Source organism: Podarcis erhardii, assembly GCF_964252035.2.
Source record: "Podarcis erhardii genome assembly, chromosome: 10".
Lineage (NCBI taxonomy): Eukaryota > Metazoa > Chordata > Lepidosauria > Squamata > Lacertidae > Podarcis > Podarcis erhardii.
Genome location: NC_138500.1, coordinates 20,939,834 through 20,966,342, shown reverse-complemented (window position 1 = coordinate 20,966,342; position 26,509 = coordinate 20,939,834). Strand labels below are relative to the sequence as shown.

Here is a 26,509-nt window from a genome sequence, read left to right as displayed (position 1 = left end):
CTTGGGTTCGCTTTATTATTCTCGGAGGGAAGTCAAGCTGCTGCTGCTGCTGCTGCACCGCTCACGACGGTTTCAAATTTGGTTAGCGAAACGGTACTGAACCAGGCCGGTTAAAGGGGAAGAGCGGCGCGCCCAGCCCAGGCAGGCAGGCAGGCAGGCAGGCGAGGGAGGGAGGGAGGGCCGGCCGGCCTGTCCTTTTGGCCCCGTCGGGCGTGGCGCTCCGAGGGGCGGGCGGGCGGAGGGAGGGGCCCGAGCTGCGCGGCCTCCCGCTCTCCGCCAGGGGGTGGAGGCTTCGTCGCGGCCGCTGCCAACTGCGCTCGCCAGGTCCCTCCGGCACCGACGGCCGCCCGTCCGCTCGGCCGGCTTTCCCGACCTGCCTGCTCGCCTGCCCCTCTCCGGCCATGGCAGGTCCCGGCGTCGATTCTCCCGGCTACATCCGCACCGTCCTGGGCCAGGAGTTCCTGGGCGGGCTGGACAGCTCCACGCTGGCTTTGCCCCCGCAGCTGTCGGGCGGCCGGGCCGAGGCGCAGAAGTCGCTGCGCATCCAGCGGCAGGTCCAGCAGACCCTGGCGAGGAAAAGCAGAGGCTCCATGGTCAACGGTGAGTGGCCCTTTCCCGCCTCCCTCCCTCCAACTTGCTTTCTTTTTTAATGAACAACCCCAAACTTGGGACGGTTTCGAGAGTCTCACCCCACCCGCAGAGCCCTTTAACTTCCCCCTCCCGCGGGGCATGATCTAGCCAAAGTTTTCAGAAATTAAATCTCATGGGTGAGGGTTTGAGAACCGCGCTTTTCCCGTTGGAAAGCTGCCTTCGAGTCGGACCGTTGCTTCCGTCAAGCCTAGTATTGTCGGCACTGACCGGCAGCGGCCCTCAAGGGTTTCCAGACGGGAAGCCGAGGATCATTGAACCCGCGACTTTCTCCATGTAAATGTTTTCCTTCGTCAGACTTTTTTTTTTTTTACTTAACTTTTGACTTTGTGGTGTGCATGCGTTTGGCCAAGGCACAGTCTGACCCCCTCCTTTCGTAATACTCATAGAACTTTAGCCCAGTGGTTGCCATTAATTTGATTTTGAATTTATTTTAGAATGATTTGATTTTAGAATGCTGTGTTACTTTTATTGTTTTTAGCGACTTTGAGCCCGGTTTCGGCTGGGGAGGGCGGGATATAAATAAAATTTTATTATTATGTAAACCTGTCTGGATTGCATTCTGTTGTGGATAATGGGGTGCGTGCCTTGGTGAATATTTAGGATTCAAGCTGGCCAGGTACTTTCCGGGTAATGAGGTCTCCCCACAGTTCCTTCTTTGGCACCTTTCTTCAGTTTGTTATCTCCTTTGTCTCTCCTTCCCAATCTTTCTTCTTTCAAATACTTTTGGCTCTCCTCCCTCCCCCCCCCCCCCACTCTTATCAGAAACTTGAGAAGGGGAGAGGGGTCTGTTTTGATTTTCCTCCAGATCTAGTACAGACGCTTTAAGATTTATAAACTGCATGGTTTTTACTGTGTAGAGGAGTCGGTATTTCAGATGTTTCTTCCATACTTGGTGGGGTGGGACTTAATGTTGTAAATATTGTAAAAATCGTGAATGAATAGTTGGTGGCAGGTTTGTTTTTAAAAAAACATACCAGATTTTCCCTGGAAAAGTAAATCTGGATTAAATGGGGCAGAGTGTTTCAATGACAACCATATTGTGTAGATGCTGCCCCCATATTTATAAATGGAGAAGATTTAGAGAGGGAGAGAGAGGTGTTTTTCTCAGAGTAGACTCCCTGAAATGAATTAACCTGACCAAGTTAGGTCCATTAATTTCAGTGACTCTATTCAAAGTAAAACTTGAATACTACCCAGTGATTTTTAATGCATTAAGTACAATAATATGAATTAAATTGCTTATATTTCACACAGAAAGACTTGTGTTACAACAAATTCTGTACCTAAACTCTAACATTTTGTGGCTTAGGTGTGTCATTCCAATATAATATGAAAGGGTTCCAGCCTAGATCATAATAAAGATGTTGGTAGTATTCACATTTCCTACCTTATTATGCGTAATTGCAGTTATTTCCTCCATAAACATAATGCCCTATATTTTATAGAGCTAGTAACATAAGGAAGGTAGTTAGTTATGTGCCAGCTTTGCAGCAATAAAAATGCCCAATATGGTGGATGCAGTGCGACAACAACAGTGAAATCACAGTACGTAGAATTGTTTCTTTAAAAACAACACACAGTTGTCAATTTAACATTGCAAGAGTAGTGTGGTTGCTGCTGATATGTGATTCATTCCACGCTGCTTCTTGACTTTAGGATGTTGAGATCATGTGAGAAGAAACTGCAGCTGCTTTTTGCTTCTCTCTGTTGCCCAACCCTCCAAGAAGAGGCAACACTGGTGTGAGAAGTAGTTGCATCATCAGCTCCTCCCATGTGACCTCCAAGTTGAATCATTGCCATAGCATCCTGCAAAGTGACCACAGGGGAATGGGACTGACACTCCAATAGTGTAAGAGCTAGTCATATGGGGCTGGGCTCTACAAATAACCTGCTCCACACACGGTTGTTGTCTGCCCTGTTGTGCCTGTGCAAATTATTTCCGCTCAGTAAAGAATCATCCTTATCTCTGTCCAGAGTTTTATCTCTCAGTGGCGAAACTGCTGCCTTTTGTGTGTAACTCATTTGGCACGTCCTAGTGTGAAATCATGTTGCCACATTACCTCATTCATCAACCAGTGAGCTACATGTTATCTACTCACTCACATAAAAGTTCATACATTTGGCCTTTCCATTTTAGGTCTTATCTGTTTGGGCTGTGTTTGCATGCAGCCCCTCTTGGCTTTCGTACAGTTTCCCCCCTGCCCTGCAGGGCTGGTGACTCAAGGCTGAATGGTTCACCAGATAGTCAGTCTGAATTCTCAACCCAGTGTTTGACTCATGTATTTATTACCCCTTGCCCTGAAGGCACCTTTCCTAAATTGATCTGCCTTCATCTGACTGCCTATCCGCACATGGTAGGCAGTGTTAGAAACTCGGATATACGGTATATAAGCTAGGTGCCAAATGGTTCCTTAAACCAGGGTTACAGCTGCCAAAACAATGCCTAGTTGCCAGTATGGGGCCAAGCAGCTCAAAAGTCGTATTTTTCAAAACAACTTTTTGATTCCTGAAATACATCCTGCTTGCGCAGATAAAATATAACAGATAGAATTCTACAGGATTTGTTGCTAGTGTGTGAAACAGTCAAGATCCAAGGAACCCCCAGATGGTGGAGACGCCAGACACCATCCTGGCACCTCAGCATCTTCACTTGGTCACAAGTGGCTGATAACCACTGTGCATAATGCGCCTGGTGAACTTTGAGCACTGACTATAGGCATGTCATTAGCATTCTGCATTTGGATGGTGTAGGCCAAGGGTAGAGAATGCAGTGTCCTGCAGATGTAGTTCAGCTTTTGTCAATCTCAGTTAGCATGACCATTGGTCATGACTGATGGGAGTTGTAGTCCCAACAATATCTGGAGTGCACTATTCTAACACAGGTATATACTACTACAGGAAATTGACAGGATAAGATCAGGTGGCCTTTGGCTATTCTGAGCTTCTGGTACATTGTGTTCTGGATCTGTAGTGCCAATGTTGTTCTGTGGGTGAATGGGTGGTCTAGCCTCACAGCAGTCAACTAGGCCAGATGTAGGATGTCCTCAATTCTCTCCTAGCTCTGCTGAACACAGAATGAGAACAATGTGATGTATTAGTTTACGTGTCCAGGACTGGGGAGATCCAAGTTGAAATCCATGCTCAGCTATGAAGCTCACTGGGTGACTTGGCATCACTCCTACACTCTCTCTTTCACACACACACACCCCCTTGGTCCACATCAGAGGGTTGTTTTGAGAATAAAATGTGGGGCAGAAGGAAAACTTGGGACTCTTCAGAAGAAAGGTGGCCTATCAAGTGAAATAAACGAAACAGGAAAATTGAAGGGGCGGTTCCCACATGATTTAATGATCTGCCCAATGTTACTGGAAGCTGCACATAGCTGTTAAATGAATCTGATGTGTGGTTTTGAACTCCTCCTATTCAGTGGGGAAGACTGAACCAAATGCATTTGCTTAAGATCACATGAGTGTATCCCACTGACATCTGACTTGTGTTTGGCTGGGATATGGGGGATGCCATGCCTAGACTGTGGAATTCCCTTCTGAGGACTTCCAACAGCTCACACAAGTTTTCTCTCTTAGCAGGCATTTCACTTGCCAACAGAATAAAAACTCAGAAGTCAGAGAGTTTGCCTGCTGTTTCCTGATCTTTTAAAAATCCTTTAACAATTCTATTTACTGATAGATTACTTACCTTGGCACCTAACTCCTCACTCCTTTCTTGGTGCAAAGAAGATAAACAAATCAGGAAACCTTGGCTTTCCATTCTGTCTGAACCTAGGATCATGGTTTGTTGCTCCATAACAAGCCACAGTTAACCTGAAGCCATGGTTTGTTGCATCGCATATCATGACTGGTTGCAAAGCAACAAACCACAGTCCCACACCCAGATGTACTGGGAAGCCAAGGCTTCATGGTTGGTTTATCCTGTGTGCACCAGAGGAGGAGAGAAGCAGGAACAATCGGGCAGCATCCTGCTCGTTCCTGAGAAGCCATAAAAACTTTGGGTCATCCTGGGTGTGTAATTTGTAATTATAGAAAGAGAACTGAGAGAGAAAAGCTTCTGGATGTTGAACAATGTTTCTGGTTTTACGGTAAATGCCACCCAGTTGTTTACTCAGAGTGTATCAAAAGAGCTCTGTAAAATACTTCTTTATCTGAAGCCAGCCAATGAGGAGGCAAGGCAAGCTGGAACAATGCCTATGCATGCAAAGCTACCAAAATATACCTACAAAAGGGAAAGCTCCAGAAACACTTAACTTTCCTACAAAGCATTTGCACTTGACCAGCTGGGACATTGTTATGTTACTTGGAGTTGTTTTGTTGCTTTTGGCCAACTTTGTTTTTCCCCAATACGCTGGTATTTGGGGCATCTTGCATTTTTGAAATGTCAGGGATTTTGAGAGTATAATGTTCATAAACAAAAGCATGAGATGAAAAACTGAGAGAGCTTGCGCACTCATTAACGTAAGCTAGATTTTCTACATAGAAGATTCTTCTGTGTAGGAAAGGATATGTATTGCATGTGGTGTCTCTACTTGTGTGCGCTTTGTTGGGTGTATGTCTGCTGGAAAGGCGCAGAGCTGTGGCTACAGAGTTATACCCTGCCTGCATGTTTGCGTGCATGCACTTATCAGATGTGACAGTCTGCACAGCAGACCATTTTAAGAATTTCCCTACATGGAAATGGATTGTCACTCATTCAAAACAAATAAGGACTTTGCACCTGACAATTTCCTCCGCTGCATTGCTTCCTAGGGCCAACTGTATTCTGCACCTTTGAGCTTTATTATTTTCCGCAAGATAGAGCAAGAAGAACAAATTGGTCTTGTTTCTGCTTCGTAGTAAACTTAGACTTTAATGAATACAAGCAAATACCTGTGTTCTTCAGTCATTTATAAATACTTTGAGCATACGTCATTGCAATTTGGATATTAATAGTAATCACGAGGACTACTCAGTTGAGGGCCTAATGACATCAATGGCTTCCTCTTCTCCTTCCAGATTCATACACCTTTAAAAACAATGTACCATTAGATGTTTAAAGGGGGTGTAGGTGATCTTGCATCTTTATCGACTTTATGTGAATTACTGCTGTGAGACTTAATCTCAGGGCCCTGGGTTCAAGCCCCACGTTGTGGGGAGAAATTCCCGCATTGCAGGGGGTGGCCTAGATGACACCCATGGTCTTTTCCAACTCTACAATTCTGTGATTCCATGAAATATATATTCTAAATGAGGGATTGCTCTGTAAATAAATTTATTGCAGTCATGCTTATCTTCGAATACTTGGGGTAGGGCCCAATTTTGCACTGTGGTTCCCCTTTTGCCCTCCCTCAGTTTGACCGTGCTCTGGGAACATAAAACCAGCCGTTTGTTCACAAATGCTGCAACGTTTGCCAAACAGTAAACATCACTGAACAAATAGGCGTGTACGCAACAGACTCACATATTTTGTGGATATCGTTCAGTTTCTTTTCTGCAATACTGTGTATCAGCATAAGGGGAATTATCGCCCTGATTACAAATTAGCCAAAACCCCAGGGAGGGAGGAGCAAGGAAATCTTTTCACCTTGAGGGCCAGTCTCCCTTCTGAGCAACCTTTTGAGGGTCATATGCCAGTGGTGGGCAGGGCCACAGGCAAAAGTGGGCGAAGCAACAGCTGTAAAAGTAACCTTTGTACAGGAAGCTTGTTTCTACACATACTCAGACACACCCCTCTCTATCCTCCGTTCAGACAATCAACAGGCATTATCTGAGTTCAAGGATGAATTCCTGCCAGGCAAAAATATTTGCAGTGCATATTGGGACAATGAGAGGTGTGTCCTTGGGGGAGACAGTTTTGAGGGGCAGTGAGAGAGGCTTGGAGATCTGCTTTTTGTCCCTGGAATTGTGGTTTCCTACCCCTGAAATAACAGTGTTTATTTAGGACCACTCTGAAGGCATCCAAAGGCTATTGACAAACCCCATTGTTTATTTACTTCAGATACTTTTATTGTGGTAGGTTCCAAAATGTGTTGCATCTTAATTCTTCAATGTTATGAGCTACACTTTCTCCTTGTGTGTGCAGCTTAGGGATAGGCCTGCCAACTCTCCACCTTTGAAGAAGAGACATCTAGTGTTAAGGCTGTAAAGCCTCTCTTCCTTCTCCCACTGAAATCTAATCTCCCTGCTTAGCCTTTGTTCTCCATAATTGCTTCTGCTTTGAACAAACCTGGGAGAGTTTTCTGGCACCTTAAAACACCTAAATCATTTATTGTGGCATATACATTCATAGAGTAGAGCCCACCAGCTGGTTAAGCATACTGTAGTCAACAAAATATTAAATCTTAATATATAATAGAATCATAGTTGGAAGGGACTCCGAGGGTCATCTAGTCCAACCCCTTGCAATGCAGGAATCCTAATAATTCTGTTAGTCTTAAAGTGCATCCACAATATTCTCTTCCACATTTGCAGACAGGCATGGAGCTATCTCTCTGAAACTGGTCCGCCAGCCTTCTAGGAAACCTTAAAGATGATGTTCCTGGCAATTAAAGAAAGTTGCCCAAGAGCTCAGCTAGCCTGATAGAATTGCCAGAGCCTGCAAGCAAACCAAAATGAACTTTGTGTAACCCAATTGCTAGATCAGAGCAGAGCCCTTCCAAGCCCAGTTTGCTAATTAAATGAGATAAAGCTGCTGAAGGAAAGCCACTAAATCTGTCTCTAGACAGACATGGTATTCATGTATTTCTGGCAAAAAACAAATTAGCAGGAGATGCCTAAATTAGATTAGTTACATACCGAATAGAATAATAAGGAATTGTGTTAATGTTTAAAACTCTACTTTAAGGGTTCTGATGCTGTGTTTATCCGTAAAGGAGGGTAAATGTAACACATCTTGATTTTGTGTTAGTTTTTAAGGCTGAAATCTTATTTGAATGACAGAACATTTTAACATCTGGCTTTCTGTAGCTTTATATATATTTTTTCTTCCTCATAATATGCATTTTACATGTTATAGAAATTTGTTTATTTTATTTAACAAGATTTATATGCTACTGATTTGTAATAAAACCTCTAGGTGTTTTACAAAAATCAAAGCAATTATTCAGTAGCACCTTAGAGACCAACTAAATAATAATAATAATGATGATGATGGGGGAGGGGTATTTCTCAGAAGGGTGGTGGAAATGGGTGATTGGCTGATAGGTGTGGTAAACCTATTGACGACTGTTAACGACTGCAATTGGTCTTACAGGAAAAAGCAAGGGATGAGATGGCCAAAAATAGCTTTATCATGTATAATGAGATAAGAAAACTCATACCAAGAACAAACTCAGTTGGTCTATAAGGTGCTACTGGACAATTTTTTAAAATATATTTCTACTGCGTCAGACCAACACAGCTACCTACCTGAACAAAAAACAAAGCATTCAGGTTATCAATACAAGACTCTTAAAAACAGGTATTAAAGACATTCAAAAGAGAATCAACACAGGGTTTCGAAAATCTGCATGGGTTTTTGAGAACAAAAAAAATCTGCATAGGGCTTTCATAATGGTTTAAGCATGCCTGACCCACAATATGCTTTTTGCATATTGCTGGCAAGATGCCCAACATCCTGTTAATTTGGGGACCAGGAGGCTGTGTGAAGGAGCTATATAAGATAAGGGTCCCTGGGGAGGAAACAGAACAGATTGCAAACCCTTCATGATCCCTGCGAATGTGTTGCTGGGCTATCCAGCATCAGTTGTGAGGTGAATCTTTGGCACAGCCAGTGTTGCAAATGCATTGGTTCCCTATCCCCACAGGAGTGAATGGCAACCATTCACTCATGTGAGCCAAAACAGGTGCTCTCTAAGGCACCAGAGATGTGAGCCAATCTACCTTGTCTCTGCTAGCAATTCCTGAACCATGCCTGCTTTTGTCTACATTGGAACAGGATGGATGTTGGTAACTGGCTTCTGGATGTAAAGGACCTGCAGCAAAATGTTGCAGAGTATTCTCCTTCCTAACAGAATCCTTTCTGTTCAGGCTTGCGGTCAGCAATTCCCTCCAAACAGGGCATTCAACTCCTCCCATTGGACTCCTCTCGCCTCCTCTCCCAATGCTTCAATATCTGCAGGGAGGATTCTAATGGTATTCTGCTGAACAGGGTTAGAGTCTCCAGACTTTCATGCTCAATGTATAAAGGTTGGGACAGGAAGGGGTGGGGCTGATTTGTGCAAAAGCAGCACCTGAACACATACACACCCTTACCTGATTTGAGCTGCACAAAGAAGGCTTGTCTTTCTTTTCCCACTGACTTGGCATTCCGTGGTGACTGAGTGTCCTCTGTACTCATTTGGTTATTGGGCTGGTTGTCTGTAAAAAGCGTTATTGTGTCTCTGCAAACATCAGCGTTCCTCTCAGCATGCTGATAATCTCCTCCTTTCTCAGTGGCCCTGTTTTAGATCCACTTCTGTCAGCACGCACCACCTGAGTTCAGTATTAGATGTGAATCCCACCCTGCCCAGGTGGAAGAACAGCATCCATTTTTTAATCCACATCCTTACAACTTTCCTGTGAGTTAGCTTCAGAGCCGGCCCATCTATTAGACCAGGGACGTCCAGCTCTCAAGAGACTGCGATCTACTCACAGAATAAAAAACTGGCAGTGATCTACCCCTTTTGGGGGTGGGGTTCAGGTCAAAGCTGTTGGCCTTTTTTTAGAGGGGCAGGTCTTTAGGGGGGAAAGGAAAAAGTCACTCACCCAAAGATCACTCAGGAAACAATCAGCCTTTGGCAGAGCAGGCAAGCAAATACAGTGGTACCTCAGGTTACATACTGTACACTTCAGGTTACATACGCTTCAGGTTGCAGACTCCGCTAACCCAGAAATATTACCTCAGGTTAAGAACTTTGCTTCAGGATGAGAACAGAAATCGTGCTCCGGTGGCGCGGCAGCAGCAGGAGGCTCCATTAGCTAAAGTGGTGCTTCAGGTTAAGAACAGTTTCAGGTTAAGAACAGACCTCCGGAACGAATTAAGTACTTAACCCGAAGTACCACTGTACTTTATGCAACACAAAATTTAATAAATAATAATACTGGGGTTGGTATTGTCTGTTTGTTATTATGGTATGTATTTTTGTCTTTTTATATTGTAAACCGCCCTGTGATCTTCAGATAAAGGGCAGTACAGAAATTTAATAAATAATAGTAATAGCCAAAAAAAAGAAAAAAAGGAAACAATCAGCCTCACAGCGAAAACTCCCATCTTTTGTTGCAGCGATCTTGCGCTAGATGGAGGACAGGGCGAGGGGGTGGGGCCGGGTGCTCTTCCCCCCCCCCACAAAGGAAAAGTGTGGGCACTTAGAGAGCCCACAATCGACTGCGATCGACAAACCTCCCAGGGATCGACCGGTCGATCATGGTCAACCAGTTGGACATCCCTGTATTAGACAAATGGGTTGAGTATGAATTATATGCAGGCTGTGTGTGTGTGATTGGTTTGTTTTTGTTACATATTTTGTGTTCTTGTTTTTTATGATGTGAACCACCTGTGATCTTCAGATGAAGGCTGGTATGCAAATTTAATTAATAAAAATAAAAGCAGTCAGAGACGCATGGACACACCTAGAAAGATTTCCAGAAAGGATTGGGAATTTTTCTGGCTTATCTCCCCCCACCCTCAAGGGCCACCTTTGGCAGGTGGGTGGGACAACACTTTACAGAACACCTATATAAACTACCATTGTATTGTCAGATGATGGCAGGTGATTGACAGGTGGGTTGTCCCACCCATCTGTCAAAGTGCCTTATTCAGCACTTACCAAGCATCTATAACAGCCGGTTGAACCAACAGCCAGTTGAACCACAGTGCAAGAAGCTTTGCCAGCCCTATGCTTAACACTTGGGGAAATGCTGAGTGAAAGACTTACTGTGGTTCCTGGCTTTCATGCGTTTAGGAGCCTCCATACATAGTACTTTGCAAGCCAGCAAAAAGCAGGATTTATTCCTTCTGCCCGTCAGCTGACAGTGTGACATACAATGTCAGGTGTGGGGCAGGTGGCCATCATTTGAGTAAAACGGCCTCGTGGGTTAGCTCAGTTGGTTAGAGCATGGTGCTGATAATGCCAAGGTCACAGGTTTGATCCCTGTATGGGTCTAGATGACTAGATGACCCATGGGGTACCTTCCAACTCTATGATTCTATAGTTTGGCCCAAAGGCTGGTGATTCCCCACCCGTGGTTTTATAGCACCATCAATGGAACTGCAGCCTGCTCCATTGGAGTGGATATCTGTGAAGTTGGTTTACAGTACTGTCCTAGCTGAACGTTGCTTCTGAGGGCACAGCTCTGATTTAGTCCAATTAGAGACAGGGCAGTGGTTGATTTATCGCCCTGATTAAGATGGCAAATGCTTTAAGCCCTAATCTGTAGAAACATAAATTGAAATCTTGGTTAGCAACTGATCATCCACAAAACCGTTCCTTGAGGATTATCACTTTCTAATCTGATGCTGGACGTTGCACGAATGCCATCACAGTAAACGTGCAGTATCTGTGTCAGTGGTGGATATGGACAAGCATCTTCTGTTTGCTGATCTTTGGCTATATGTGAAACAGGCAAGCTATAAACTGTTTCATTTTCCATGTGAAAATTTTCCCATCTCAATAACATTTGCATCTTTACTCTAACTGATCTTGTACCTTCTACCTCTGCTCTGTTTGCACGACATGTTTAGTCTGTTGTTTAGAAGCCAACCCTGACTGTGTATTCTGAATCAAAATCAAACAACCCTTTATAGAGCACCTATATAAACTATTATAGGACTTGCCTGATCTTCTATGGTGTGATGCACAAGGCATGGGGTCAGTTGAAAAGACAGCATTGCAGTATACAAAACTGGGAAGGGTAGAGGTGTTCTGTGCATTGCCTAGTAACAATCTGAGTGGACCGAGAGGAGTAGGATAGAGGAACAGCAACCCAGGTCACAAACTTCTGTCCACAGGGCTGACTTATCCCATCACATCAGTTCACTGTGGTAGCTACCAAACACTTCAAAACCACAAGCACTGAGTTTCAGTGCTTATACACACCATACCCTAAGGAGCCAGCTAGGATTGGCTTGCGACAGAGGAGTGGGAGCCCAGTTTGTACACTGGAAGTACCATCACTCTTTGCTTGAACATGGGACTAACAGCTGGCACCGTCATTGGACCAATGGCACCAACTGACTGCACAGGTTATTATAGGCTTCTGCATTAGGTGCAGGTAGCAGGACCTACAGCACATGAACCAGACACTCCTCACCAGTTAGAACCGGTCCATCCATCAGCTCTCCTCATCTACTTGTGGGTGGTAGCTAGTGGCTGTCTTTTCAACATACATTGCCTGTGCTTTCCATAGGAATGTATAAACCAGCCTGGTGCACTCCAGATATTTTCATCTAGCGCAACTCCCATCAGCCCCAGCCAGGACATAAGAGTTGTGGTCCAAACCTTCTGGAGGGCACCAGGCTGGCGAGGACCGGGATAGAGTGTTACACTAAAAGATGTTTCTCTAGCCTTTTCTCTGAAAATATCCAATGAGGAAAATCCCACAGTGTTCTTGGCTAGGTCTCCTCTTAAGGTTTTGACCAAGTAACCTCTTTCACCACTTTTTAAAACCTGCTGCCATCTAGAGTAATCGCTCCCAGCTTTTCTGACCTCAAAAGAGTCCCGCAGCCCCATCATTGCATAGGCAAATAATCCATTTTAATCAGCAGACTTGATTTGCTGGGGGACCGTATGTTGAGAGATACAGCCTGGGAGAATTTTTCGTTTAAAATTAGGACAGAAACCAGATTGTGGCTGAGGAGACAGAGCAACAGTTCAAATAGCATGACCTCCTCGGATCCTGTGCTCTCTGCCTCTCCCATTTTCAATAGAACTACTTAACCTTCCAGGTATGGATGTGAGAGTTTCATTAACTCTCCATTCTGCGCTGCACACCATGTGCCATATGTCTCCTCTCTGGTTGCCCTTAAAGTAATGTGAGGATAGGGATTAGAACAGTATTGCTTGCTGTGGTTTGTAACTGAGTGATTAAAGAGATGTCAAAGCAGGGAGATCAGCTGTAGAGGTAGAGGAATGAGAAGAAGCACAGCGGTTTATGGACGCACCCACAGCATGAAAATGTGTAGTTGTCATCTTGCATGAACAGTTTCCTCAATTTAAGATCACCTATGGCAAGGATAGACTTGCAAACTGTTATGTACTTCTAAGTCATTGTTCGCATTGTTGCTCTTATTGTTGCTGACTTCACTAATGTAACACATTCATTTATTTTATTTTATTCATATTCCTTCCATCATGGAAGCCATGATATGTGAGTCGCCCATCCAAAGCACTAACCAGACCCAGAGTTGCTGAGCTTCAGCCAGGTTGGCTCAACATTTTGACCCTGTTAAAATTATCCATCCCGCTTTTGCAAAATTTGCAAGGTTCTCTTGAGCATGTTGATGCGCCTCTCTTAATTTTCAGTGAGTCCTGCTTTGACAGTAAAGCCGTCGTAACTCAGCACCTGAGTTCACTATTAATGTGCGCACTGTGCTGTGAACGTATTTCTCATGCCTTTGTACAGGGAGTCTGCATCGGACTGCCAGCGTTCCAGAATATGTGTTCATATCAGATGAAACAGACTTTGCTTCAAGACCTCCTCATGGAACTTCATACTATCCATCATATCAGGTAAGAAACACTGAAGGAATATGCACACACACGGTGGATGTATATATGAATTCAGATGCCTATCCTCCTTGCTTTGCTGCGATGGATAGTGGCTGGCTCATAGTCAGATTCATCCATTTTATACTCTTGAGAATGCCTGCTGAGTTTTCCTCTCATGCTTGAAGGCCACCCATATCTTAAGCGTTGCTATAATTCCACAAACAAAAGTAATCTCCTAAATAGAAGATTTGCTGAGGAAAATTGGCTTAGTCACCCAGTTCCATTGTGTGACAAATGGGCTCCATTTTATGTTATCGATAATGTGATAATCGAAGGACGGAAAGAGAGATTGTTGCTACAAAAGCGATGTGTTTGAGGTTGAGGAAGGAATGGTGCATTTAGTTTTACAAAGCAAGATCAGAAATGTTTAAGGGAGCTAACTATTCTTGCGTACAATATTAGATTCCAGGAAGGAAACTAATCCTTATTTCAGACGCTAGAGCTTTTGATTGTACATGAGCCAAGAGGAATTCTGCCTTTGTTTATATTTGTCAGACAGGTTGTGGACCCTGTGTAGACTAAATCATCTTGTGTGGCTTAACTTAAGTACATCTCCCAGCTTTTAATTACAGTGTCTGAATTTATCTAATTACTTGCTTTCTCCATTATCAATAGCCTTCTTTGCACCTGCATCAGAGTTCTCTGTGTTCTCAGTCTTTGATTCTGTTGTAGTTGCATGTAGTTTTCTTGCTAAATTACAAAAAAAGTAACTGCTCTGGAAAGGAGGTAGAATGGGAAAGGCGTGCAAGCCTTTGAGGAAATACCGAAGTTTTTATATGTTGTATAGGGCAATGGAAATGCTTTGGAAATTGCACAACTGTAACTTAACCTCCTGTGAAGGACTCTCATTGCTAATAGTATCCCAGACATCTATTGGACAGATGTGACATTTGGCCCAGGAACTCATAATGCAAAGAATTATGAACAGCTAAGTGCTAGGAAAGAAGGAGCGGGGAATTATGCTACCCAGGGTGATGAAATAGGTAGAGCATTTTACTTCAGATCCCCACTCATTCAAGAAAATTACTGGGTAATCTTGGGGCCAACCAATATCTCTTAGTCTAACCTGCCTCACAGGTTTATCATGATGGTAAAATGCAGCTTCCCTGAGCTTCCTGGAGGAATTGGCAGCTGTAAATGTAATAAATGCAAAGGGCTCAGGACATACTTCCTCACAAAGTGCATACAGACTCGGTTTCCAAAAGACGTGGTGATGGCCACATTTTTCCATGGGATCATATACCAAAGGAATTTCCCCCCCAGAAAACATCCCACCTCATATCACTGCCTTATCATGATGTTCTTTTCTTGACTGTATTGTCCCTTTTTTGTGTGTTTTACAGATAGGATCACAAAGCAGTTATGAAAATGGCTGGGAGCCTAGAATCCTTTCCTATAGCTCCTACAAGGGCATGGAAGAGACATCTCAAAGGCAGCCCTTGAAGAGATTAGAGGTTTCCCCCAATGGCAGCCCTGGCAAGTTGGCACACTACCCAAACGATTTCCATTACCACAGGGCTCTAACTGTGAGGCATGGCGAAAGCAAGAGATCCGGTGCCATGCCTCCAAGGTACGCTCGCTCCGAAATCCTTGGCTACGGAGGCCAGAATGCTGCAAGCAGAAGGTATGCTGTGCAAAGGCAGTTCTACATTGGGTCTGGTAATGACACGGAGGTTGACAGCGTCCCAAACAGCCCACGGGTACCAGTCTATCAGCGCATCGGGACCAGTCGGAGCATGAACAACCTTTTGGAGAAAGAGAGTTACCCGACTTCTGGTTATGCCACGGGACAAGTCAGGACTCCTGTCCCCTCCCAAAATTGGTCTCAGAACAGGCAGTCTCAGAACAGGTCCAGCTGGCACCAGACGACGGTCCGGTCGCAGAGCACAAGGGAGGCCTCTCAACCAGCTTCGATCACCAGCACCACCGCTGAGACAGGGAGGAGGATGGCGATGACAGCAGCTATGGCAGCCGCAGCAGGAAGTGGACACATCCTTCAAGAACGAGCCAGCGCCATTGGATCTCAAGCAGGGTAAGTTTCAACTCCACCCTTTTTAGGCTATCAATCCATGCAATTAATAACTTTTATCCAATAAAGAAAAGGCTCTTCTCTCGACCTTAGTTGTCAAATCCTTGCTTTAAATTGTATACAATGGGGGGGAGACGGACTTCCTTTTTGCACCTCCCCCGCTCGTGACGAATCCAAGAAAATTTTTAGTCCAATTTCCAAATTACTCACGGGTTGTTGTTTTTAGATTTTGGTCCAAATTTTCAGAAGAAGAAGTCAGCGCTCTCCGTCGAATGGCATGCGGCTTTGCTCGGCAGGGGGAGCAGAAGACTCACAGCACCGCGCCGCTCCCCGTCCCCCGCTCCGCAGCCTTTAAAAAGGCTCCTTCGCGGGTCGGGGGGCGCAAACGGTGCCCGCCGAGTCACCAGGTCCACGGGCTTCCGCGCCCGTGGTTTTTGAGGGTCCCCGCGTCGCCGGCGCGGCAGGACCCGACCCCTGTCAAGCAGATTCCCTCCGGAGCTCGGAGGGAGTCTGCCATTCGGCTATGGCGCCAACCCGGAAGTCCCCCAACTCGACCCTTTTTAAGACACACCAGGCACCAGTGCTTTACATCTTGCTCTTATCTAGTTTTCATGAGCAGTGCACCCAGTTCATGAGACTTTGCAAATCCAGCAAAGATCCTGACCAGGCTTAGCAATGTAAGAAAGCATCCAGCTCATCTTGTCTCTGCGCATACTCAGCAAATAGGCACTCATGGAGCTTATTTTATTTTAACCTTCCCATGTTGACATGGAGCTTACTGCACATGTATCTTACATAACATGGGCTGCAGTCCACTGCACATTTCCCTCCCATTGAACTAAATGGGGCTTCTGAGCAGACATGCTCAGGATTGTGTTGTTGGAATAAACTATCTTCCAAAGGCAGCAGATCATTTTTATTTCCACTACTGTTGAACCATTGAATGTACTGTTTTTATAACGATATCTTGCTTTACTCATTGCTGGAATTCCTACTCCAGTCTACTGAGTTATAAGAACATGATTTTCTGTACTTGGAAATTAACTTTGCAGCTGTTAAGGTATACAATGTCAGGAGGACAGAAAGGGTTTGTTCAAGATGTCAGGTCAGAACAAGAACTGAACTTCTGGTTAGGATAACAACTGGATTGAATAGAACAGCTGAAATTCACCAGGTGACTGTGATGTTTGCTGTCGATTCCAGGTTGGCTCCGCAGTCCAGATATAAGCAGCTGACATTTTGATTTCATCATCACTTGAGAAGTGTATGAGAAAATGGATAGAGCTCAAAACACATTGCTTAAAACCGGCTTTGAATGGGGCAGGGCACAATGAGTTGACTATCCAGTTAGAACCATTTAAACATTTTCAGTCAATTAAATTTAATCTGGTTGCTCTTTTCTTTTTTTTAATATTACTTAATTTAAGGCTATTTTGGGGGTTTTTTAAGTACATGCAAAAATGTGGGTAAAGACTACTCCCCCCTAGAGTCACATGTTGGCTTCTCTGTCGTGCTAGTTTGATGCATTAACACATTGGGGTCAACACAACAGGCTAACTGGGACTGTAGTCCAAAATCTAAGGTAGAACCTTGGAAAGGAGGAATCCTGTTGTGTACGGAGATGTACGACAGTAGCAGCAATTTATTTATTTGCAACTGTACCACAAGTGACATCTGAAGCATGTGACAGTGCCACTCTTACCTATTACATTCTACATAGTGTGCTGAGATCAAGCTGGGCCAGCCCTACCATTGGGTAAAGCAAGTCGGCCGTCTCAGGCGGCTGATTCTTAGCATCATGAAAGGACAGCCGAACATTGGCTATTTAATTTATTGTTGCATTGTTTCTGTTGAGAAAGGAGAGGTTCTTGCCTGTTCCCAGAGCTATCATTTCCAGAGCGGCTTAATCTCTCTTCCCAAGGACCTCTCTGAGGAGAGTTCTCCTAACAAGTCTCAGCACCTTTAGCCAACTACAGCTCCCAGAATTATTTGGGGGAAGCCATGACTGTTTAAAATGGGCTCATAGTGCTTTAAATGTAGGGTGTGGGTGTGTGCCTTACTTTAATTTGTGCCTTTCCTGGTATTTTATACCCACTGTTTACTTTTCCCTCCTCTGTACCCATCTCTTTACTTACCTTTGCCAACTGCGGTAAGTTCATGTATTTCATAAAACAGGATATGGCCCATAAAAGCTTATAGCACAGAAAGTATGTTAATCCAGCCTTCTCCAACCTAGTGCTCTTCAGCAGTTGTTGGGCTACAAGGCCCATCAGTCCCAGCCAGCATGGCCAGCAGTCACCATAGGCCAGGCTTCCTCAAACTTCCTCCAGATGTTTTGAGACTACACTTCCCATCATCCCTGACCACTGGTCCTGCTAGCTAGGGATCATGGGAGTTGTAGGCCAAAAACATATGGAGGGCTGAGTTTGAGGAAGCCTGCCATAGGCGATGGGTGTTGCAGTCTAGCAGCAACATCTGGAGGGCACCAGATCTATTACTTATTTACAGTGTTGTTTTTAAACAGGTTTGTTGCTTGACATTCACAGCCTGCTGAAGAACATCCATTAGTTCCACTGGTCCTCATTTTGCAGCCTGGGCTTACAAAGTGTTAATGTTTAAATCACCCAGGAATCCAGAAGGAGAGATGACTCTGGAGCGTGCGGTAAATATAGTGCAGACTGAAAATGCTTCGTCCCCTCGAGTCCTTCCAGCAGTTGTCTTCATACAGCATGAGAGTTTCCAGAGAGCAGAAGCCAGGAGGAAAGTGAGTAAACCATTTTCTTACTTATTGTGGCTCTTTACAGAGGCTACTCTTCCACGCAGAGTATTGCATCTGGAGCTGGTATAGGAGAATAATGGAACTAAGAGATACTAGGGTTGGAAGGACCTTCTGGATGAAATTCTCTTTGGATATTAGTGCATTACCTCTGGATGAACCCCCTCCGTGCACTGAATATGCAGAGGGATCAGACTGGAGACAAACAAATCTACCTTTCAGCTTGAAATCCAATTTTATCTAGACTCCAAATCTTGGAGGAAAGGCTACATAAGTGCCATATTGTTACTTGAAGTTGCCGTGAATAAAATATTTTTTGGAATCTGTAACTTTTTAAAAATCCTTTGGCAGCAGTACTTAGGTGAAACAGATAAATAATAATCCAGTTGACATTTTCTTTACTTTTACTGTTAAGGCCTCGCTGCTCTCTTATTTCAAATAATGCTTTTCAATATTGCATGTGACTGACTGTGTGATTGTGTATATGAGAGAGGTCCAGTGCTCAAAGTGGGCAGGGATGCTTTTCAGTGGATATAAGAACATAAAAGGAGCCTGCTGGATCAGGCCAATGGCCAATCTAGTCCAACATCCTGTTGTCACCAGATGCTTGTAGGAAGCCTTCAAGCAGGACTTGCACCAGGGCCCTCTCCCTTCCTGTGGTTTCCAGCATCTGGTATTCAGAAGCATACAGCCTCTGACCATCCTGGGATGCTACAGAAAGCAAGATTACACTAGTGTCGCAAAAGTTTCTTAACCTAGGCCCACAGTTGTTTCTGGACCCGGGGGAAGCAAATGCTGCAGCAACAGGCCCTTGCCCCAACCTTGCTGGGAATTAGGCCTTGGACTGGAAAAAGAAGCTCTCTACTGCAGTACCACTGCAGCTCCACTATTCCTGAGTTTTAACAAACAAAGCTCACACAATGATGCAGATGGTCTTTAACTTCACATGTCTTTTAAGTTCTCCGAATTACTAGCTTATCAGCCAACAAACCTTGGTGCCTCCCAAAGAGGGTGGCCAAAAATAAAGGCTAAAAATAAAACCTGGCCTTTTGTTAGGGCGCAGCCTGACTCCCTCCTTTGGCAATCTTTTCAAGACTTTAGCTTATGGTTGCCATTAATTTTGTTTTTAACTCATTTTTATAATGTTTTATAATGTTGTATTGTTTTAGTGTTGTTAGCCGCCCTGAGCCCGGCTTCGGCTGGGGAGGGCGGGATATAAATAAAATTTATTATTATTATTATTATTATAAGTTTGCATAAAAATTATTTGTGCACTTTTCAGTATAGATGGAGATTTTGAAAGAATGGGATGTGTCCAGTGCTGGCCATACTCGTGAATAGTCCCATTGAAATTCATAGACATGACTAATGGGTTCATGAATTTACATAGGTTTAATTCTGAGTAGAGCACAACCCACTTACTGTAACATAGTCTATCTCACCACAGAATGGAAGTTTGTAGGGAAGTCTGTGTGCCTGCCCAGTCTACTGCCCTGCGGCTGCCTGTTGATGTGTAACTTCCAAGCCTGCCCTCCCTTTAAACTGGACTTGGACTAGTGAGCCTTGCAGACAGAGGATGTATAGGATGAAGCATGGTCACCCTTTTCCCAAATGGAGGTTCATAATTTTTTTAAACCATCAGTTAAATCAACTTTGAGCCCATCATAGCACCAGATATCAGCATCTTGCTCAGTATGGGTGTTAGTCCCTATGAACAAGAATAGGGTTCTCCAAACATTGTGGACACATTTGGAAATCGTAAGAAACTGCCATGGACACAACAAAATACCCATTTTACTGGGGGGGGGAGAACTTGTGGTACCACCCCCCCCAGACAAAGCACCAACACACACAACAAAACAAATTAACTGCAGGCAAAAAAGCAGTCAATATCCCCACCAAAGAAGCAGACCACACAAACAACAACAAAATCCGGTTTTTAAAAAAATGAAAGTGGCCTTGGTGAGCATCAAGGGTAGCATCGAAGGGTGCCATGGTGCCCACAGACACCATGTTGGAGGCTCCAGTGAAGAGTCCTGTAGACCTGCTTCATGAACTGGGTATCTGAGGGGGAAAGGTTCTTGGTGTGTGCAAAGGCGTGACTCTTTCTAAATCTGTATGCCTAACAAGTCTCCAGCCATAAAAGGAAGAGAGGACCCGGTGTTCCTTTACCAAAGAAAATGTCCTCACCCCAGGGGTTTAGACTGGACAATCTTTGAGACACCTCCAACCTCCATAATTCAGTGTCAGTTCCAAGTCTATATTTAATACAGCAGTAGCTGTGAAAGCGTGTTGTGAAGCTGTTTACATAATGGCTCAAAAACTATTCAGACAACAGTATCTAATCTCTGTGGTCCATAACAGAGCAAGAGGAATAGACCAAACAGGAAGGGAGGAGGAGTAGCATCGTATATGAAAGATGTGTACACTTGTGAAGAAATCCATGAAAAGTATGAAAAGCAGATTGAGAGTATATGGATAAAAATTATTGTTGAGAATTCTTGGAGAACAGGTGAGGTCCCTACAGACTGCAGGCAGGCAAATGTTGTCCCCATCTTCAGAAAGGGAGAAAAGGAAGAAAAAGGAACACGACAAGGTTGCCCTATCTCTCCCTTGTTATTCATTTCGGTCTTGGAGATGCTCTTGAATATGATTAGAGGGGACCGGTTGGTCGAAGGAATTCAGGTCGGAGCGAAACAGTATAAACTTAAAGCTTTCGCAGATGACTTGGTTCTGACCCTACAGGAGCCAGAATCTAGTACGAAAAGGGTATTAAAATTGATTCATGAGTTTGGTCGGGTGGCGGGATTTAAATTAAACAAGCAAAAAACTAAGGTATTGGAAAAAAATTTGACATCTTCAGAATCAGAAAGGTTTCAGAAAGAGACAGAGTTAAATGTGGTTAAAAAAAGGAAGATACCTAGGGGTAAACATAACAGCTAAGAATCTGAGTTTATTTAAGGATAATTATGAAAAGTGTTGGACAGAAATTAAAAGGGATTTAGAAGTTTGGTCAAGATTGAAACTTTCCTTGTCGGGCCGAATTGCTGCTATAAAGATGAATGTATTGCCAAAAATGCTGTTTTTGTTCCAGACTTTACAGATTGTGGATAAAATGGAGTGTTTTGGGAGGTGGCAAAGAGATATCTCTAAATTTGTCTGGCAGGGCAAAAAGCCCAGAATTAAGTTTAAGATATTAACTGATGCTAAAGAAAGAGGGGGCTTTGCCCTGCCAGACTTAAAGCTGTATTATGAAAACCCAAGATCTGCCCACGCTGGAAGAATGGCAGATGCAACTGATAGGCTTTCTGCTGGTTGAAAGATTGGCTGCTTCTTGAAAACACTGATGTTTTGGATCTGGAAGGTTTTAACAATGCTTTTGGATGGCATGCATATTTGTGGTATGACAAGGTTAAAAGTCACAAGGCTTTCAAGAACCATATTGTCAGAAAAGCGGTGTTTAATGCCTGGACAAAATATAAAGACTTATTGGAAAACAAGACCCCCAAGGTGGTTATCACCATTGGAAGCTAAGGCCCTGAAAAGACTCAATATGGAGGCCGAATGGCTGAAATATTGGGAAATATTAGAAAAAGATGGAGATAATTGGAAGCTGCAGAGTTTGGAGAAACTAAAAGATAAAGTGCGAGATTGGTTACATTATGCTCAGATTAAAGAGGTTTTTAAGTTGGATAAAAAGATAGGATTCCAGGTGGAAAAATCGAAGTTGGAAACGGAATTGTTAGAACCTAAGACTAAGGTACTTTCAAGAATGTATAACTTGCTGTTAAAATGGAATACACAAGATGAAACGGTCAAATCAGCTATGATAAAGTGGGCACAGGACATTGGGCATAATATCATGTTTGCTGACTGGGAAAGGTTATGGACCACCGGTCTGAAGTTTACGGCATGTAATGCCTTGAAAGAAAATATTATGAAAATGATATATAGGTGGTACATGACCCCAGTCAAGCTTGCAAAAATATACCATTTGTCTGACAATAAATGTTGGAAATGTAAAGAAACTGAAGGAACGTTCTTTCACCTCTGGTGGACCTGCCCTAGAGTTAAGGCTTTCTGGGAAATGATATATAATGAGTTGAAAAAGGTATTTAAGTATACCTTCCCTAAGAAACCAGAGGCCTTTCTTTTAGGTATTGTCAGCCAGAGGGTGTTAAAGAAGGACCGAACATTTTTTATGTATGCAACAACAGCAGCAGCAAGGATACTTGTCGCCAAGCATTGGAAAACCCAAGATCTGCCCACACTGGAAGAATGGCAGATGCAACTGATAGACTACATGCAACTAGCAGAAATGACCGGCAGAATCCGAGACCTGGGAGAGGAGGCAGTGGAAGAGGACTGGAAGAAATTTAAGGACTACTTACAAAAACATTGCAAATTGTATGAGTGTTAAGAAAGATGCTAGATTGTAAACAATATGGCACCATTAAGCTAGTTGGAAGGAATATGAAGTTAAGTGAAACTTAAGAAAAGATAAATTTTGGATAAATTTTATGTTAAAATTAAGCTTTTAAGGTTTGGATAAAAGTATCTAAAACTAGGGATACAATATTGGAAAATTATAAAATAAGAATTGAAATAAGGTGATAAATTGCTGGTTAAATCTTTATAAATCAGGAACGCAGGAACGAGAGATGTGAGGAAGTCTAAAGAAGTGAAGAAAATATGGTTATTATATGTTATATATTATTTTGTTTTTTGTTTTTTATTGTATTAAGAAAATCTTTTAACAAATATTTTATTTAAAAAAAGAAAAGAAAAGGAAGACCCAGGTAATTACTGACCATCGATACCAGAGAAGCTCCTAGAAGAGATAATTCAACAGCCGGTCTGTGAGCATATAGAAAAGGATGCTGTGATTACTAAGACCCAGCATGGGTTTCTCAAAAATATGTCACGCCAGACCAATCTGATATCTTTTTTTGATGGAATTACAAACTTGGTGGATCAGGGAAATGCTGTGGACATAGTGTATCTTGATTCAGTAAGGCTTTTGACAAAGTCCCCCATGATATTCTCACGAGGAAGCTGGTAAAATGTGAGTTGAACAAGGTAACTGTTAGGTGGATTGGTAGCTGGTTCTCTGACCGAACCCAAAGAGTACACATTAATGGTTCCTCATCGTCCTGGAAAAAAGTGACAAGTGGGATGCCACAAGGTTCTGTCCTGGGTCCATTGTTGTTCAACATCTTTATAAATGACTTGGATGAAGGAATTGAGGGGATGCTCATCAAATTTGCAGATGACACCAAACTGGGAGGGGTAGCTAATGCCACAAAAGACAGAATCAGAATTCAAAATGACCTTAACGGATTGGAGAACTGGGCGCAAGCCAACAAATTTATTTTCAGTTGGGACAAATGGAAGGTTCTGCACTTAGGCAGGAAGAACCGGATGCACAAATGTGGGATGGGGAGCACCTGGCTTACTAGCAGTACATGTGAAAAGCATCTAAGGGTCTCGATGGACCACAAGCTTAACATGAGTCAACAGTGTGATGCAGCAGCAAAAAAACCTAATGCTATTCTAGGCTGCATCAACAGAAGTATAATGTCCATATCAAGGGAAATAATAGTCCCACTCTAGTTAGACCACACTTGGAATACTGTGTCCAATTCTGGGCACCACAGTTTAAAAAGGATGTTGACAAGCTGGAACATGTGCAGAAGAGGGCAAGCAAGATGATCAAGGATCTGGAAGCCAAGGATTATGAGGAGCACTTGAAGGAGCTGGGTATGTTTATCCTGGAGAAGAGGAGATTGGGAGGAGATAGGATAGCCATCTTCAAATACAGAAGACGCAACAAGCTTATTTTCTCCTGGTCTGGAGGGTAGGACTCGAACCAATGACTTCAAGTTGCAAGAAAGAAGATTCTGACTAAACACGTGGAAAAACATTCTGACAGCAGGAGCTGTTCAGCAGTGAAACAGACTCCTATGAGAGGTGGTGGACTCCCCTTCCTTAGAGGTTTTTAAGCAGAGGTTGGATGGCCATCTGTCATGGATGCTTTAGTTGAGATTCCTGCAGAGGGTTGGACTTAGATGCAGAGGGTTGGACTAGATGGCCCTCGGGGTCCCTTCCAATTCTAAGATTCTATGAATAGCCCTCAGCCGCTGATTTATAGCAAGTTGTTGAGCATTCCCAAGGTGAACTCTCCAAAACAAAATATTGTCACTTTATCAGTGCTTTTCCTGAGAACCCTATGTCCTAATCTGGGAGGAAAAAGATAGCTCTGTGCAGACCATTTACTCTAGCCTACTTATCAGCAAATGTCTAGTTTACCCAGCATATTTTTTCCTCATGCACTGGAGTTTACACAAGTCTTCTGCAGCTATATCTATTGCTGGCAAAACTATTTTTAAAAACCGTAACTGTCTTTGACCTTTCCGACTAGAGGTGGCAAGTCAGCTATTGATGTGGTCCATCTAAAGTTTGTGAATCAATCATATTGCACCAATTAAAGAACAATGCTATAGACACTTCAGCATTTCACATGGAACCATGATAGAATAAAATAGGCATTGGTTTCCTGTTTCAAGTGTAGCCAGTGGTTCCCTCCAGTTACTGACTGCAGCTCCTGTTTGGCCATGCTGGCCGGGACTGGAGAGCGTTGGAGTTCATGAACACCTGGAGAGCACTATGCAGCTACTCCTGTTCTGTTTTACTGAATTTATCTTCATAATTGAAGTCAGTCGCATAATTGAACCCTTTCAAATGCATTTCCCCATCACTTCCTAACCACAGAAAGTCTGTGTTTGTATTTCTAAATGGATTTGTTGCACCGGAGTGTTTAAATTGACTAACTGTGCAAACCTCCAGTTTTGGTATGTGGAAGTTTACATGGTTTAGTCAGTTTAAACACTCTGGTGCAACAGACCCTCTAGTTCTGGTCTGTGAAGGAATCCCTCCCACAAAAGACTGTAATAGTCTAGAAGCAAACAGTCTTGTCTGCAACTCATTCCACCAAAAATAAGGGGATTTTTAAAGGCTTGGAAATGGGCAAGCAAAGCATTTGTAGGAAAGTGTGTGGAGCTGACTGAAAGCAAGAGGTGGTGTTCATGGTTCCATGCCAAAGCATGAGGGTAACAGGAGCTTTTGTTGAGTTTCACTTCTCCGTGTTCTCAGCACCTGCCAGCTAAATTCTTCATTCTACCACAAAGCTCCTCATCGCTGCTAAGGATTATGTAACATTTCCATGTTTTTGTACGTGCATTTCTGTCTCCACAAAGAGAGGTTTGTTCACCAGAGAAACCATTGCATTATATAACTTTGGACTAAAAGAATAAACAAGTTACTTCACTATAAACCATTCAATTCTGAAGAAGCTACCAGCAAAACTAAATGTGTCGTTTGACAAATTTCTGTGGAGTTAGAGCCCTAACAATTTCACCAATCTTTCCTATAGATAGGGGTATACCACCTAATGTACCAGCACACTATCAATGTTACATTATATTGATGTCACTATGCCAGCACTTAAAGGAAATGTATCCATGCAGATGTTTATTTGAAGAGAAATTAAGCTGTTTGACTCTCTCTGGGTTTCACCCATTTATCTGATCCAGGAGTGGGGAAATGTCTGATCAGAGGCCAAATGCCTTTCTGCATCTGGCCCTCTGGACTCTCTCTAGACTATAGCTCCTCCTCTGCCACACCCCTGTCTTCTAAGCCACACCCCTCACTGTCCCTACTTCACAGCTTCCTTGAGTTTTTTTGCCCGGTTGTCTCCTTGAACTCTGATCTTGCTTCTGGTTTGCCTGGATGAAGGGGTATGCAAGTTTGTGTAAAAACTAGAGCTGGAATGCAGCTCAGCTTGTCTTGAAGACTGGTGGGTCTGCCTGGGGAGAAAGTGAATAGACAGAGAGAAACCTCAAAACATTTCAAGGTTACTGACCTCATTTCCTACTTCATATTTGTATGTCTCCTGCTGAGAACATGCAAGCATGGGTCCTTGAATCTCCACCTTAGAAAAGATCCTTTATTTCCTTCAATAAACTGAGCTTTTCCTCGTTTTCCAAACTCGGAGTCTCAGTGTGCTCCTCCAGCAGGGAGGGATTCAGTGCTCAATTCCAGCTTCTGCTGATACATTTAAATTTCACGTGCCTTCAGCAGGTCTATTATACAAAGGTCAAAAATGGCACCTATTGCTCTGTCCACTTTTGCCCCTGGGCCTTCTCACCGCCAACTTCTAGGCATAAGGCTGCCCAGAATTTGACCCTCAGACCGAAAAGGCCTTTCCCACCCCACTTTAAATGTTGTTGGACTGCATCTCCCACCATTCCTAGCCAGC

The 26,509-nt window shown here is 43.5% G+C and overlaps 1 protein-coding gene across 2 annotated transcripts in view; it reads left to right on the top strand.

Moving 5' to 3' along the window:
- Positions 1–292: 292 nt before the first annotated feature.
- PKP2 (plakophilin 2) overlaps positions 293–26,509 on the top strand; it is a 49,836-nt gene continuing 23,619 nt past the window's right edge. The window contains exons 1-4 of one of the 2 annotated variants that reach the window (XM_081878895.1): positions 293–600; positions 13,242–13,348; positions 14,731–15,419; positions 18,045–18,180. In XM_081878895.1, the coding sequence (XP_081735021.1) occupies positions 402–600; positions 13,242–13,348; positions 14,731–15,419; positions 18,045–18,180 (1,131 nt within the window). In that variant the 5' untranslated portion in view covers positions 293–401. The remainder of the gene's footprint in view (positions 601–13,241; positions 13,349–14,730; positions 15,420–18,044; positions 18,181–26,509) is intronic. The other variant, XM_081878894.1, reaches the window with a different exon arrangement.